Source organism: Elephas maximus, chromosome 3 (genome assembly GCF_024166365.1).
Source record: "Elephas maximus indicus isolate mEleMax1 chromosome 3, mEleMax1 primary haplotype, whole genome shotgun sequence".
NCBI lineage: Eukaryota > Metazoa > Chordata > Mammalia > Proboscidea > Elephantidae > Elephas > Elephas maximus.
In genome coordinates this window covers 194,344,500-194,359,288 of record NC_064821.1, presented here as the reverse complement: position 1 = coordinate 194,359,288, position 14,789 = coordinate 194,344,500, and the positions used below count along the sequence as shown (strand labels likewise).

Sequence of the window (14,789 nt, the reverse complement as noted above, 5' to 3'; positions counted from 1 at the left end):
AAAGGGACTCAGCTCACAGAATGTTCCTCTAGTGAATTTAGGAGTCCCTTGAAACATCCCACAACCCTTCTGCAAGCATCTAAAATTTCAGTAACCAAGATCCATTGTTTAAAGTATTGTCCCCATGTAACATATTTTAAAAGTAAAATTAATTTTATGGAAAAAATCTTACGGAGACAAGGGGATATGACATACTGAGCAGTTGTAATAGGAACTCTTCACTGTGAAATGGCGATTTTTCTCTTCGGAAGTTCCTAGGGGGCGCTAAGTGAAGGAAAGTATTGACATGGGGCGGGAGGATAAGAAAGATTTTAAACAGGTTTTAGTTCCTGGGCACTGTTCGGAAAGGGTGGCTGAGTGAAGCCTAAGGATAGCTTGTGGGAGGGGGGGCAGGTGCAACCCCTTTTGCTGGTTTCTTTGTAAAATCTTTTCCCCTCCCCTGCTCAGTAGGTCCTCATTACCTACAAGGCAAGTCCAAAACTGCTCAGCCTGTCATTCATTCCTGGATCCTGCATCTCTCTCTCTCCGTGCCCTAAACCCCATCTCCTCCAGTTCCACCGAAGGTCCCAACTTCCGTGGTTAGCATGGTGTTCCCCGCAATCAGGGCTCCTGTCTTAGGCATCTTTGTATCCCGAATACCAAAGGCACAGGTCCTGGGACATCGTAATGAGTCAAAAAAGTGTTTGATGAACCTACTAAAATCTCTAGCCTTTAGGCTTTTATAAATAACTTCCTATAGGCTGAGTATTCGTCCCCGCAAAATCACCGCAGAAATGCTACCTCCTTCTCTGCCATCTCTCAGGTAACTCGGTGCTTCCCCTTGTTTTCCATCTTGTGCCCAGGACTAACTGAAGGTGGGACCCGAAGCTGTTCTCAGCTTTTTGGGAAAGCCATCGTCCCTTGGCCGCTCAGAACCTGCAGAGAGGAAGCAAGCCGAACCCCTCCAGAACCTCCGGAAACGGGTACACTCCAGGGCCCAATTCCTATGGTGAGCACACAGGTAAGCTGCCCTCCATCATAGAGTTTCTCCTGGGAGGACCCGGACGTTGGTTTCCTCGGGCGTCTCTATGGTTTCGACAGCCTAGAAGTACCAAGGCAGCACTTCCGGGAAGATGGCTGCACGCATGTCATTTCTGGCACATGTTTCTACGGAGGGGATAGCGCAATGACGGTAAGGGGCTCCCATCCCTCTGAATGTTAGCAGGAGGAGCCCGGGCTCAGGAGCAAATGTGAGAGGGAGAGTGTGGTCTTACCCAAGTGCGACTGCGGCGGGAGGGCTGGAATTTTGACCTCAAGAGGAAGGAGGCCGAGGGAAAGGGCAGCCGGCTGGGTCTTTCCTTCAGAAAACTCAGGTTGACCGGAGAGAAGAGTGTCTCTAAGTGTGCTCGCAGCCTTTGCAAAGACTGCGGCTCACAGCCTGGGTGGGACCTTGTCGCGTCTGTCCACAGTTACCCATTAGAACAGTTCCTACCTATGTGTCATTCAGTTCAACGAATACGACTGAACACATTATCGGTTCCTGGCGCTTCATTAAGTGCTCTGGGGTTGGGGAATAAAGCCAAAAGCCAGCCTCTAACTTCCAGGGGGTGTAGTTTTTAATTAACTGCGACAAGGGGTAGGGTGTGGGCAGCCTTATGGCAGCAAGCACAAGGAGCTGTAAGAGACTGAAGACTGTAATAATTAAGAACGGCAGTTCTGAAATGCCTGAGTACTAGTGCTGTATCCACTGTTTGCTAGCTAAAGTGAAACCTGTGAGAGCCGGAACTCGACAGAAACTGCCTTGTGTTTCCAGGTCTCTCAAGTTTTACGCCTTTGACAGGGTGCACTCTTAATTAACACTTTTCTGTTGCTCGGCTTAGTGGAAAATATATGAGTTTTCCTTCTCTGATATGGGTTCCGGCTTTTGCAGGTTTTACTGTATTTGACTTGAGCAAGTAACTAACCCTTTCAGTGCCTGGTTCCTCATATGTAAATTACACCTAATAACACCTAATAGGGTTGTCGGGAGAGTTAAATGAGATAGTCCACGTAAAGCTATTAGTAACAGGCTGGCCGGCATTGAGTAAATGGGCAACAAGTTTTAGAGGTGGTTTTCACTATTGCAGTCTAGGGTTTGAGAGGTCAAAGATGTCTTCTGGCAGAAGGCGGAGTTTTGAGACTGCCTTAAAAGCTTCCATGTTTGAATTTTACTTCTTATAGTATCAAGAAGCAAGATAAGGCCACTTCTTCGCGCAACACTTCTGTTGGGACTCAAGGTATCAGTTAGGTCTTCAAGTAATTGACCTTCACGATAGAAATGTGAACAGTGCTCTGAGTTATCTGAAATGTGTGTAGAATTTGGCCCAAAGAGATTGGTCACCATTCTTATCCCTAACTGGAACTCTGGTGGCACAGTGGTTAAGCATTTGGCGGCTAACCAAAAGGTCGGCAGTTCAAATCCACCAGCCACTCTTTGGAAACCCTTTGGTGCAGTTCTACTCTGTCCTGTAGAGTCACTGTAAGTCAGAATTGACTCAACGGCAGTGGGCTCTTGCTTAGGAGGGTTGACTATAATGCAACCAATTTTTCTAAACATACTATGAGACTGTCTTTAAACTCAAATGAAAGTTTTATTACCCTTTAGAGTTGTCACTTTGGGAGGCTAAGAATTATTCCAGTGGTGCCCATTAATTAGCTTTAAACATTGTCTACAATGCCTGTAATAAGTGAACAATCTACAGATCTTAGTACGAGTTGACTGTAGTAAGTCAACATTAGTAGTCTTAGTTTTGAATGTCTTGTGCCATCTTAACCACTTTGGAGAAATTCCGTATGTAAGTTGGATAATGCCATTGTGGGTCCAGAAGGAGAAACACTGCATGTAAAGAAATGCAGCTTAGTTATTCAGTAGAAAGAGGACTAACTTTGGAGTCAGGCAATCTGGGCTCATATTTTAGCTCTATCTCTTACTAGCTGTGTAACGTCAGACAGGAAACCCAGGCCTTGTTTTCCTTATTTGTAAAATAAGGGCAACCTATCTTGCAGAGCTGTCAGGACATGTGTAATCTACTTGTTAGGCGTTACAAAAAAAAAAAAAAAACTCTTGCCGTCAAGTCGATTTCGACTCATAGTGATTCTGCAGGCATCACCAGTTGCCATGAATTCTGACTCATGGTGACACCATGCATATCAGAGTAGAACTGTGCTCCATAGGGTTTTCAATGACTGATCTTTTGGAAATAGATTACCAGGCCTTTCTTTTCAGGTGCCTCTGGGTGGACTCAAACCACCAACTTTTCAGTTAGCAGCATAGCTCTTGATCTGTTTGTGCCACCCGGGGACTCCCTTTGTTACGCATTAAGTGCTAAATAAAAATGCCTTAACTAAGCTGGACAGTTTCAAAAGGGGAGCTCCAAAAAGACTGAAAGACAGTGGCAGTGTGGGAATAGGTATGTAGCCCACACACTGGAAAGACAGTGTAAATGCTGGAGCATAGGTAGGGACTATGGGTTCTTAGAATAACTTAACAGGCACCTGATAGCTTTGTTTAACATAGTAGTATATTTTGGGAGATGTTACCAAGTAGTGGTGAAGAGTGTAGACTGCAGATAAGACTGCCTGTGTTTGAATTCTACACCCATTAGCTGTGTTACCTTGAGCAAATCACCTGAGCTCTTTAGGCCTTAGTACAATAGGGATAATAATACTTTCCTGATAGGCTGGGAAGATTACATGAGGTAACCCATGTAAAGCCTTAGCAGAGTCTAGCATGTGGTAAGCTCCCATATATTTAGTTATTAACATTGGAGCCCTGGTGGTGTAGTCGTTAAGAGAGCGGCTGCTAACCAAAAGGCCAGCAGTTCAAATCCACCAGTTGCTCTTTGGAAACTCTATGGAGCAGTTCTGTTCTGTCCTACAGGGTCACTATGAGTCGGAATGGGCTCAATGGCAACAGGGTTTTTTTTTTTATTAACATTAATCCTCCTTGACTTGTGTTGATGTTGGCCTCACTGTGGTCAGACAGGGAACTCCCCGAAGACCAGGCTTCCTCCTTCCGCTGTCTCTCCCCAGGGCTCAGGAAAGAATTCTTGTAAAAGCAGTCAGGATGGAGTTGGTGGATGATTTGGATACTTTCTCCTCTCCTCCCAAAGGGGTAATAGTGACTTCTTCCCCGGTGAGGACCTAAGGACGGAGATTTCTCACCATGAGTGTCACCCCAGAGGTCAAGAGTCGTGGGATGAAGTTTGCTGAGGAGCAGCTGCTAAAGCATGGATGGACTCAAGGTGATCCTCATGGGGCCCCTCCACATCCCCCCAACTCTACCTACCCTCTGCCCAGGGGAGAGGCCAGACTCAAGCATCCTGGGATGACCCTCATCTAGACCATTCAGTAAGAGGAGTAAAAGCTAATTTAAAGAGAAGTTTGCAGAAGACATTTCCTGACTTTCCCGGAAAAGGGAAGAATGGAAGAAATTTGACAGTGGGTAGTGAGAAGGAAGAGGTTGGGAGGACTGGGGGAGGAGGGAGGAAGAGACATGGCCTCTGTCCTGAAAGAGTTATGAATAGATAGTTCAGGCTTGGACAAAGGCAGGGGGACTCCATGGAGTGGTGCTAGAAAGAATGGAACTGGGAGGGCTTTTGGGAGGGATAGAGTATGGCCCAGTGCTATGTGTGGAATGGCAAGGAGTGGCATGTGTGGGGGGTGCCTTGTGGGGGCTTGGGGCAGGCAGCAAGATGAGCCAAATCACTCACTGTCCTCTGTAGGCAAAGGCCTGGGCCGGAAGGAGAATGGCATCACCCAGGCCATCAGGGTGACGCTGAAGCAGGATACTCATGGGGTAAGACTGGGTGGCAGAGGGAGGCTGGTATGGATGGGAAAAGGCAGCAGGGCAGCAGGGCAGGTGCTCAGAGCTCATACTTCCCCTGGCAGGTGGGACATGACCCTGCCACGGAGTTCACAGACCACTGGTGGAATGAGCTCTTCAACAAGACTGCAGCCAGCTTGGTAGTGGAAACTGGGCAGGTATGAGCTCTAATAAATACGTACATGAAACATGTAGGCTGGGGGATGTGGGGGTGAGGAAGACATGGCATGTCACCCACTCACTGACACTTTCCCACAGGATGGAGTTCAGATAAAGCATGTTTCTAAGGAGACTACCCGACATGATCGTCCCAAGCCCAACCTGCTGTATCAGAAGTTTGTGAAGGTATTACAGGCTGGGGGTGAGAGGCCCATCCTTTTTTCCTTAGCTGGTCTCCCCTGGGGCCTGAACAGTTGCCTTGTGAGCCACACCTGTTCTCAGAACTGCTGTAACATGGTAGGATCCTGTGACCACCTTGTTTTCGCTCACTTAGACTGCCTAGACCCTCAGCAAGAATTGAGATCTTCAAGTTCCACAGGTCCCCCACATTTGCTGAGGGGTAGCAATAGGGAGCGGAGGGTGGGGTGTAGTCCCTCCAGACAGGAGCTGCCAGAGCAGGGTGGAGGGGGGGTCTTCAAAGGATTTAGAAGCCAAAGGAAACCAGAGAGATTATCTCGTCCATCCTCCTTATTTTGCAGGTAAGTCCAGATGGGGAAAGACTTGCTGAAGAGCCCATAACTGGTTAGTAATGGCAGACAGAACTAGAGCCCAGGTCTTCAGACTCCTGCTTTCTACTGTCCCCTGCTGGCACTGTATGATAAAAAACCAAACCTGTTGCTGTCGAGTCGATTCCGATTCAGAGTAACTCTACAGGACAGAGTAGAACTGCCCCACAGGGTTTCCAAGGAGCAGCTGGTGGATTTGATCTGCTGACCTTTTTGGCTAGCAGGTGTGCTCTTATCCACTGTGTTCCCAGGGCTGAGGTGATCTTACATGCTAAGGGCTTAACATTGTTATTTAGTAAGTCTCTCCCGTTTCTCTACATCTCTGCTGCCATCTGCTACCCCGGTTCATGCCGTCATCATCTTTTGCGTAATTTCTTTTGAACCACCTAACCAAACTCTTCACTTCTAGCCTCACTCCTCCCCTATCAGTCCATCCTCCACAAAGAAGCCAGAGTGTTCTAAAACAGAGATTTCACCAAGTCACTGATTCCTTTTACCTAGGATGATGAGCCCTGACTTACCAGCATGGCTTGCATGGCCCTTCAAGCCTTGTCCCTGCTTTCTCCAGCCTTTTCTCTTGCCTCCTCTCTCCAGGACCTCTACATTTAAGCCAGATGAAGTGTTTCTTTTCTTTGAAGGTACCATGCTGTCACCTCCATGCTTTTCCACATGCTATCCCCCTCTGAGACATTCTTCTCCTTCACCTGGGAACTTGTTCTTGTCTCCAGAGCCCCTGACCTTAGTCCCGAAGTCTGAGTTAAGGTGCCTCCCCTGCAGCACAGGCCGCTCTTCCGTCATAACTGCCTGTGTCCTGCCACATGCTTCTCCTCCCTCCCCATCCCCCCGCCCACCATGAAGGTTCTGTTTGAGCTGGACCCACCTCATTCTTATTCTACTCTGTATCCCCAGACCCTTTGCCCATAGTAGATTCTCCATAAATACTGGTTAAATGAAGGTGCTTCATCTAATACTTGTTAAATGTAAATAGCTACTGGAGGCGGTAAAGTGCCATCTCTGTCAGTTACTGGCACCGGGGGACGGCCAGCAGGGGGACACTTATACTACTGGGGAGACCTGATGACCCAGAGCCCTCCCTTGAGGGTAAGAGTTCAGCCACTACCCCGTTTCAGAGCTGCTCCCTCTCCCAGCAGCTGCCTACGTCCTGCCCAAGTTGGAGCATGCAGGATGGCACACCTCTATGTGGCTCTGCAACGTTGGGGGTTGGCAGATTTGTGCCTATGGCTATGAATTCTTGGGGGGCTTCCCTAAGGGAACAGGGATGGCAGTGGTGTTGAGTGGGCCTTGTCCACCTCCATGATCCCTCCTTCTAGACGGCCACGCTGACTTCAAGCGGGGAGAAACCAGACAAGGACTTGGAGAATTACAGTGACGATGACAACCAGGGGCCCAAGTCCCCAAAGATGTGAGACGATTTTAGTGCTGGGGGCTTGTGGGAGGAGATGTCCTCAGACCTCAAGAGAAAGGATCAATTCTACTGCTGATACGGATTTCTGGGGGTGGGGGGCTGTAGAACCGTCTTGTACTAATCTTTATATCCCAACACCTAGAAAAGTGCCAAGTCCTAAACAATAACTCCATGCTGAGGGAATGTTTTAGAGGGGAGGAGAGGTTAAGCCTGTTCTCCAGATCTGTTTGTAACGCCTAATTTCTCCCCCCAGTTTGACCGATGAGATGCTGCTCCAAGCCTGTGAGGGGCGAACAGCACACAAGTAAGTAACAGTCAGCTCCTTTGATCCCTTCTCCTCTCCACACCCAAGCCCACCCTTGAGGATGGCCTCTGCCACTACTGTCTTCTTTCTGCCCCAGGGAAATCATTGTACGCACCTGTCTCTTACCTGAAGATGAAGCCTGTCCCCCTCAACCTTCCTCCAGTCCCAAGGATTAGCCCACTTCCCCCCATATCCTTGTTCTGACCTGGGCCCTGTCTGTTTCAGAGCTGCCCGTCTTGGTATCACAATGAAGGCCAAGCTTGCTCGGCTGGAGGCCCAGGAACAGGCCTTCCTGGCTCATCTCAAAGGCCAGGACCCTGGGGCTCCCCAACCACAGTCTGACAGCAAGCCCCCCCAAAAAGAGAAAAAGAAAGAGAAGGAAGAGTCTACAGCAACTGAAAGGGGTGGGGAAGAGGAACCCCGAGAACAGACTGACCAGAGTACGAGGAAAAGCAAGAAGAAGAGGCGACACCAAGAAGAAAAAGTCTCAGGTGAGAGAGAGGGAACTGTAGAAAATGAGGAGGAAGAGGGTGCAGGAACAAGTTGGCTTGGGGAATTGCAGAGCAGAGAACAAACCGATCAGCCCCTCAGGAAAAAAAAGAAGAAGAGACGGCAGCAGGTGGAAGGGGGAATCCTGGATGAAGGAGAAGGAGGTAAGGTGGCTGCAGGGGCTGTCAGGACAGAGGTGGAGAACACAGCATCCACTGACCCATGCAGACAAAGCAAGAAGAAGAGGCGGCAGTGTGAGGAGGAAGACAGCTTGAACACAGAGGATGAAGAAGGTGAGGCAGCTTCTGCAGACAACAGGACCAGGGAAGCAGCAAGCAGAGCATGCAGTGACCCAAGTATCAGGAGAAGCAAGAAGAAAAGGAAGCGGCATCGAGAGGAGGAGGAGGAGGTGTTGGACTTAAAGGGTGAAGATGAGACTGCAGGAGGTGGGAGGACTAGGGAAGCAGAGAACAGAACAGATACTGCTCCAAGCAGTAGAGATAAAAAGAAGAGGCAGCAGCTTCCAGAGGAGGAAAGAGCTGAAGTCAACACTGGCCAGAGAACCAAAAAGAAGAAACAGAAGAAGAGAGACTGAAGGTGGGGCTCAACTGATTCCTTTTCAGGAGTTAGAGCTTCAGAGACCTGGGTCAATTCGTGTCTTCTGCACCCCTTTTAACGAGGAGTCCCTCCCATGGAGGGAACTGAGCTCTGGAACACCAATCTCCTGAGAAGAGAGACCGTGGGAGCCATGCCTGAGTTGAGGGAGCAGGTGGGGTCTCCTTTGCAGCTTCTAACCCAGAGATCATGAACTTGGGTGTCTACAGCAGACAGGTAGCTGGGGACAAGGACTGCGTTCCTCAAACAGGAACACAGATACCCTTTGAAGGGCATCCCTGCCTCAGTTCCAGCTGAATGCCGACATGTAGGCCCAGTGTTGTCAGATGCCCTCTTTTTTTAAAAAAAGAGAAGCTGAAAATATAGACTTGTTTGAAATGTTCTGATTTTTAAATAAAAACATACACAGACAGGTCTGAATTCACCCCATGGACTGCCAGTTTCTAACACTATACCAGATAACTGAATAAACATCAGCTTGGGCTCCTAGCATATGTATATATATTCTGGCCTCTCCATTCCCAGCCTGGGTCTCCAGGGCAGGTCCTCAATACAAACTGGATTTTCCTTGGAGGCCTCTGGAGAAAACCCTACTGGCTAACTGTAGTTTTGCTGTACTGCTAAGTGAAAGGCGAAGGCTTAGGGAGCCTCATCCAGCTCCCTACCTGCAGCCCAAATGTGTAAGAATCACTTGTGTCTAAGGAACAGGACACCTCACTTGGGAGTCTGTTTCAGCACCTAACAGTCAAATTTTCGTTGCCTCCAAATGCCATATCAACCTCTTGCCTGCTGTTTCCCTCAGAGAGATGTCCCCATATCCTCAGTGTTCTCTGGCTCCAGCCACCCACTGCCAGAAGAGCTCCCAGGACCCCACAGTTCTGGGAAAGATAGGCACTAAGTCTTTATTGGGGAGAATGCCCACCCACCTTCCCTCAGTGCAGACGGTAGACACACTCAGTGTCAGGGTAGGAGGGCAGGTTCAGCTGATACTTCTTTTCCAGAGCAGGTGGTACAAAACGACCCCCCAGGTAGTGGTAGCGACCAGTAAACTGGGTTGCAGACTTTTTGGGTGCTGTCAGGGAGATGAGCATGTCTGGCTGGAGCCCTTCAGAGTTTCCCTTCTCCACATCCCACCCTGAAAAGAGAACAGTATTTAGGAAGAACACATGAGACCACAATATCTACTGCCCTGCCACATTTTGCTTAACCCTAGTCCTAAAAGGGGTGGTAAGCCCCCTTGGTCCCCGCCTAAGGAACTCTTGTCCTTGGAATTCCATGCACCCCTGGGCTTTGGTCTCTTCATGGAGGCGGTGTGTACTGGGGGCTCCTGAGTTCTGTTGTCTAGCCCTGATACGGGATCCATAAAGCCATGTCCTGCACATCCAGACTTAAATTATTTTAGACCTGGTATGAGCTTTCAGTCAAAAATCAAGATTCCAAGGTACCCGCCTCAAGAGAGGGCAGGGCCCTGATACCTCCCAACCTCCCTGGGCCCAGCACCTGAGGGAATGTCGATGCTTGCAATGGGCACAGTGATTCCACTCAGGACTTTCAGGATGCTCTGGAATGGCTCCCGAACATCACCCTTGAAGCTGAAGCCAAAGATGGCGTCCACCACCAGCTCGTACAGCTCATCAATCATCAGAGGCTGTGGTGGAACATGAAAAGAGGTCAAAGCCAGCAGCTGCACAAAGAGCCCTTAACTGGAGAGGGCTGTCCACAAGTTCAATCTTCTCTCTTGTTCAGAGGGCATTCTGAGACCTAACGTAAGTGTGAGTTGGTGACTGATCAAGCCAAGCTAGACACGTTATCTGTTCTGAGTGCCAGCCTATCACTGGGAAGGCTGCGGTGTGGGACAGCCCGACCCTAGGAGTCAGGAGGGCAGGGTTCTGGTGTCAGCTCTGCCATCAGATTCTGTGACTTTGGGTAAACCACTTCTTTTCTCTGTACCTCAGCCTCACCATCCGTGAAATGTGTTTTTTTTTTTAAAGGTAAGTTCTCAAGTTTTCTACCCCTAAATCCAAGTGTGCAGAAATGGTTTAAGATAAGGCAGTCACTCCAGCTCCTGAGAGGGGCAGAGGATGTGTTTACTGCATGCTAGGGAAAGAGGAATTGACTAGAGAGTGAAAGGAGTGACCAGGAGAGATGAAGGGGAGAGAAAGCTTTAGAGAAGGTGTTGGGGTCTCAAAGAGCACACCTTACATAGGAAGAGATGACCCTTAAACCAGTTATATTCAAGTTGTACCCTTCAGGCACCATCCCTGTCCTCTGAGAGTTACTAGTTTAGAGATGAAGATAAATGACCTCAGCCTGGCAGTGAGGGAAGGGTAATGCCTACTGGGAGGTGAGGTGTTGACCTAGAGCTTCCTACCTCTAAAGGCATTTCACCAAGGAAAGGGATGTCCATCTTCTGACACTGGGTCACCAGCGCGGTGAAGAGTGGCTTGTTAGGCCTTTTGGGATAGTAGATGGTTGGCTGGTAGCCCTAGGAGGAAGGGGTAATTTAATCCCAGATCCTAGAATCCTCATGACCTTTCCCACAGCCCCGCCCTACGTACTCACAAAGAGTTTGAGGTGTCGAGCACAGACCAGGCCATCTCCTCCATTATTCCCGGGGCCACAGATGATGAGGACCGTTGGGGGGCTCCTGGACAAGGATGTGGGAGGATATGCCTGAGGGCAGAATCAGAGGAGCCGAAGCAGGGGCAGTTACAACCCACAGGTTGGACAGGGACGCCTCCCTTGCTCCTCCGCCAAGCTGTCAGGAGCTCCTCCAGGGGGCGAGCGTTGTGCCACTGACCTTGGCAATGGCTGTGGCACAGCTCAGCCCAGCCAGCTCCATAAGTTGGTCCACGCTGAACTTGTACTCGTTAAACAGCTCCTGATCCACCGCCTGGGCCTCCTCCTGGCTGGGGGAAAACCTCTGGCCTGAGTCCCCGCCCCTCAGGTGCTCCGTCGCGCAGGTGGTGCTGCGCGCCGCCCCAGGCCCCGCCCCCGAGACGGAGGGCCGTCCACGCGCGTCTGCGCCTCGCGGGCCCGCCTGGAGCCTCGCCCACCTCAGATACTTCACCGCTATGCTCGCCATGGCCCCTGGGTCTCCGTGGCCCCCCGAACTCAGCCGCGGCGACGCCCACCAGACGCGTCCCGAGCGGCAGACGCCAGCTGGGCTTCTGACCCGCGGCAGCCGCGAGCCAGCAACCAGCAGGCCGAGCCCCAGCAGCGCCCGCAGTCCGGACATGCAGCCCGCAGAGCGCGCCCGCAGCCCGGCCTGCCCTCCACGGCACATGCGCGGCGCTGCGCCCCGCCCCGGGGGAGGCCCGGCCGGCGCGCGACGTCTCCGGAAGCGGCCGGGGACTGACAGCTCGGGGGCGGGGCTGTGGCGGCTTCCGGTTCCTTTGTGGAGCGCAGGCAGCTTCTGTGCACGTTCCTTTACAGCCTGGGGCCCAACACTCCTCCAGAGCAGTCACCCGGTATTGCCCTACATTTCCAGATGTACCGAAATAATTTGCTTTGCTCCCAATCCCTCTTAGATAATAATAATCGTTCATATTTAAGTAACTCTTCTCATTGCCGCCGAATTGAATCTGACTCACAGAGACCCTACAGGACAGAGAAAAACTGCCTCATAGGGTTTCCGAGGCTGTAAATCTTTCTGGAGGCAGGCTGCCACATCTTTCTCCCGCAAAGCGGCTGGTGGGTTCGAACCCGTAACCCTTCAGTTAGCAGCCGAGTAGCTATCTTAGGAAGCTGTATATGATAACCAAATTCCTGCCCCACCACTGACTAACTGACCTTAAGACACCCCTGGTTTCAGTTTCCTTGTCTATAAAATGGGGTTACTAGTACATGTTTTATAGGGTGATAATGAATGTAAAGCTGTGCACAGGGCCTGGCGCATAAACAAAAAAACCCAAACCCGTTGCCGTCGAGTCGTTTCCAACTCAGCGGCCCTATAGGACAGGATAGAGCTGCCCCATAGAGTTTCCAAAGAGCGCCTGGTGGATTCAGACTGCCAACCTTTATGGTTAGCAGCGGTAACACTTAACCACTACGCCACCAGGGTTCCCGCCTGGCACATATATAAAAAAAAATTTTTTTATAGGGTTTAGTAAATTAATCTATTGTTGTTATTTACACTAAATGTTTTATGGAGCCCTGGTGGGGCAGTGGTTAAGAGCTAAGGCTAGTAAGCAAAAGGTTGGCAGTTAGAATCCACCTGCCACTACTTGGAAACCCTATGGGGCAGTTCTACTCTGCCCTCTGGGGTCGCTATGAATCAGAATGAACTCGATGGCAATGGGTATGGTACTTTTGTTTAGCAGTATAGCACGGTGTACTTCCCTAATCATACGTAAGACTTTATTAAGATAGGTCCCTGGGTGGTGCACAGGATTTGAGCTGGGCCACTAATAAAGTTAGTGGTTTGAATCCACTCAGTGACACCATGGAAGAAATGTCTTGTGTAGTTTACAGCCACTGAAAATCCTATGGAGTGCTGTTCTACTCTGAAACACGTGGGGCCACCATGAGTTGGAATTTACCAGACTGCAGCAGATTATTAAGATAGAGATCTAGGTAGATAACTATAATGGAGTTGACTCCAACTCATGGCAACCCTATGTACAACGGAACAAAAAGTTGCCTGGTCTGTGTCATCCTCTCCATCACAGGCATATTCAAGTCCATGCTTGCTCCTACTGTACCAGTCCATCTCACCATCTCACCCAGGGTCTCACTGGACCTAGTAGGTCCTCTCCTTCCCCAAACACAGTGTCCTTCCCTAGCGAGTGATTCCTCTTGATGATTGTCCAAAGCAAGCTTTATTAAGATATAGCTATGGGAATAGAGAATGCTAAATACACTCTGTTGCATGGTTAAAGAGGGTTGGGAATAATAAACTAGTTACCCTTAAGGCAGAAAGAATAAAGACAATGATCCAGGTGGAGTTAACGTTCTGTTTTCATGCAAGATTTATTTTTATTCTGTATCATGAAATGCATTCCTGGCTAGTTCACTGAGAAAGTAAAAATCCCCTCCTGCTTTTAACTACTCATCTCATAGTCTCCTTTTCAATTATAAAAGAGTCACCACCTACGGGATGTACCTTTGGCCTCCAGCTGTTTGTCTTACATGTTTGTTGTGGGAAACCAAATGATTGTGGTAAGGAATTGTTTTTGTTAAACTGTTTGTGGTTGGAAACTGAGTTTACTCATCTAAACTGTAATGTACATGCTACCATTAAATAATCTTATTTCAAACCTTGCTAACTTTATAACTTCACCAGCACATAAGTGGCTTCACTTTTACATATTAGTTAAGACTGCGTCTAGACTTGTTTGGGAAAATAAACTTGGTGATTCTGAAAGATTCCTTTCTAAGACACAATGTGAAGTGTGTTTCTTTGACATAGCTAACATTTTTTAATGTGCCAGGTGCTTATATGATTCATCTCATTTAATCTTCACAGCAACCCTATTATCATTCCCATTTTAAAGATGAGAAAACTCAGGCTCAAAGATGTTGAATGACATGCCCAATGACACAGGGATCGCTGTTGGTGGAACTAGGATCCAGGCTGCTTGTACTCTTTACCATTATTCTATAATGTACTGCTTCCCCAAATGCAGAAATACATAAATAAAGGACTGTCACTGCTTGCTGACTTCATTCTGTTGAGGTGCAGCTATAAAATAATGACCCAAAATATATCCTGCCCCACTCACCCAGAATTTATAAAGTAAGAGGTGGTGGTGGAGTCCAAGACCTACTCCATCTGTTGCTGCCATTTAAATTTTTTTTTGCAGAACACCACAGTTTTATTCAGCACTTAAATAGCATTTACTATATACCAGCATTTCTCAAGCTGAAAGAATTGAAGAAAAAATTCAAGCCCCGAGTTGCAGTAGTGAAGGATTCCATGGAGAAAATATTAAACGACACAGGAAGCATCAAAAGAAGATGGAAGGAATACACAGAGTCATTATACCAAAAAGAATTAGTCGGTATTCAACCATTTCAAGAGGTAGCATATGATCAGGAACCAATGGTACTGAAGGAAGAAGTCCAACTGCTCTGAAGGCACTGGCGAAAAACAAGGCTCTAGGAATTGATGGACTATCAATGGAGATGTTTCAACAAACAAATGTAGCACTGGAGGTGCTCACCTGTCTATGCCAAGAAATATGGAAGACAGCTTCCTGGCCAACTGACTGCAAGAGATCCATATTTATTCCTATTCCCAAGAAAGGTGATCCAACCGAATGTGGAAATTATAGAACAATATCAATATCACACGCAAGCAAAATTTTGCTGAATATCATTCAAAAACGGCTCCAGCAGTATATCGACAGGGAACTGCCAGAAATTCAGGCCAGTTTCAGAAGAGGA

The 14,789-nt window shown here is 48.7% G+C and overlaps 2 protein-coding genes across 3 annotated transcripts; one reads left to right on the top strand and one right to left on the bottom strand.

The window, feature by feature from the left end:
- The first annotated feature begins 857 nt into the window (after window positions 1–857).
- On the top strand, window positions 858–9,040 carry GPATCH4 (G-patch domain containing 4). Its single transcript, XM_049880793.1, has 8 exons — window positions 858–1,171; window positions 4,131–4,262; window positions 4,743–4,816; window positions 4,909–5,001; window positions 5,102–5,188; window positions 6,900–6,991; window positions 7,248–7,298; window positions 7,524–9,040. The coding sequence occupies exons 2-8, from the start codon at window positions 4,184–4,186 to the stop codon at window positions 8,380–8,382; spliced, it is 1,335 nt and encodes a 444-aa protein (XP_049736750.1). The 5' UTR covers window positions 858–1,171; window positions 4,131–4,183; the 3' UTR covers window positions 8,383–9,040.
- Window positions 9,041–9,161: 121 nt separating this feature from the next.
- NAXE (NAD(P)HX epimerase) lies at window positions 9,162–11,699 on the bottom strand. Of its 2 annotated transcripts, XM_049880794.1 has the most exons (6): window positions 11,459–11,698; window positions 11,203–11,311; window positions 10,965–11,075; window positions 10,774–10,887; window positions 9,903–10,050; window positions 9,163–9,537 (listed from the first exon to the last, which is right to left on the bottom strand). In XM_049880794.1, the coding sequence occupies exons 1-6, from the start codon at window positions 11,686–11,688 to the stop codon at window positions 9,335–9,337; spliced, it is 915 nt and encodes a 304-aa protein (XP_049736751.1). In that variant the 5' UTR covers window positions 11,689–11,698; the 3' UTR covers window positions 9,163–9,334. The 2 variants fall into 2 exon arrangements, with proteins under 2 accessions (XP_049736752.1, XP_049736751.1); XM_049880795.1 differs by lacking the exon at window positions 10,774–10,887 and having other exon boundaries at window positions 9,162–9,537; window positions 11,459–11,699.
- Window positions 11,700–14,789: the final 3,090 nt, after the last annotated feature.

Excerpts from the sequence above, each read along its gene's own strand:
- GPATCH4 (XM_049880793.1), top strand. The coding sequence starts at position 4,184 with ATGAGTGTCACCCCAGAGGTCAAGAGTCGTGGGATGAAGTTTGCTGAG. Across the intron at positions 4,263-4,742 it reads AAAGCATGGATGGACTCAAG|GCAAAGGCCTGGGCCGGAAG; the intron begins GTGATCCTCATG and ends TGTCCTCTGTAG. Across the intron at positions 7,299-7,523 it reads GAGGGGCGAACAGCACACAA|AGCTGCCCGTCTTGGTATCA; the intron begins GTAAGTAACAGT and ends TGTCTGTTTCAG.
- NAXE (XM_049880794.1), bottom strand. The coding sequence starts at position 11,688 with ATGTGCCGTGGAGGGCAGGCCGGGCTGCGGGCGCGCTCTGCGGGCTGC. Across the intron at positions 11,312-11,458 it reads ATAGCGGTGAAGTATCTGAG|CCAGGAGGAGGCCCAGGCGG; the intron begins GTGGGCGAGGCT and ends GTTTTCCCCCAG. Across the intron at positions 10,051-10,773 it reads TTGGTGAAATGCCTTTAGAG|CCTCTGATGATTGATGAGCT; the intron begins GTAGGAAGCTCT and ends GTTCCACCACAG.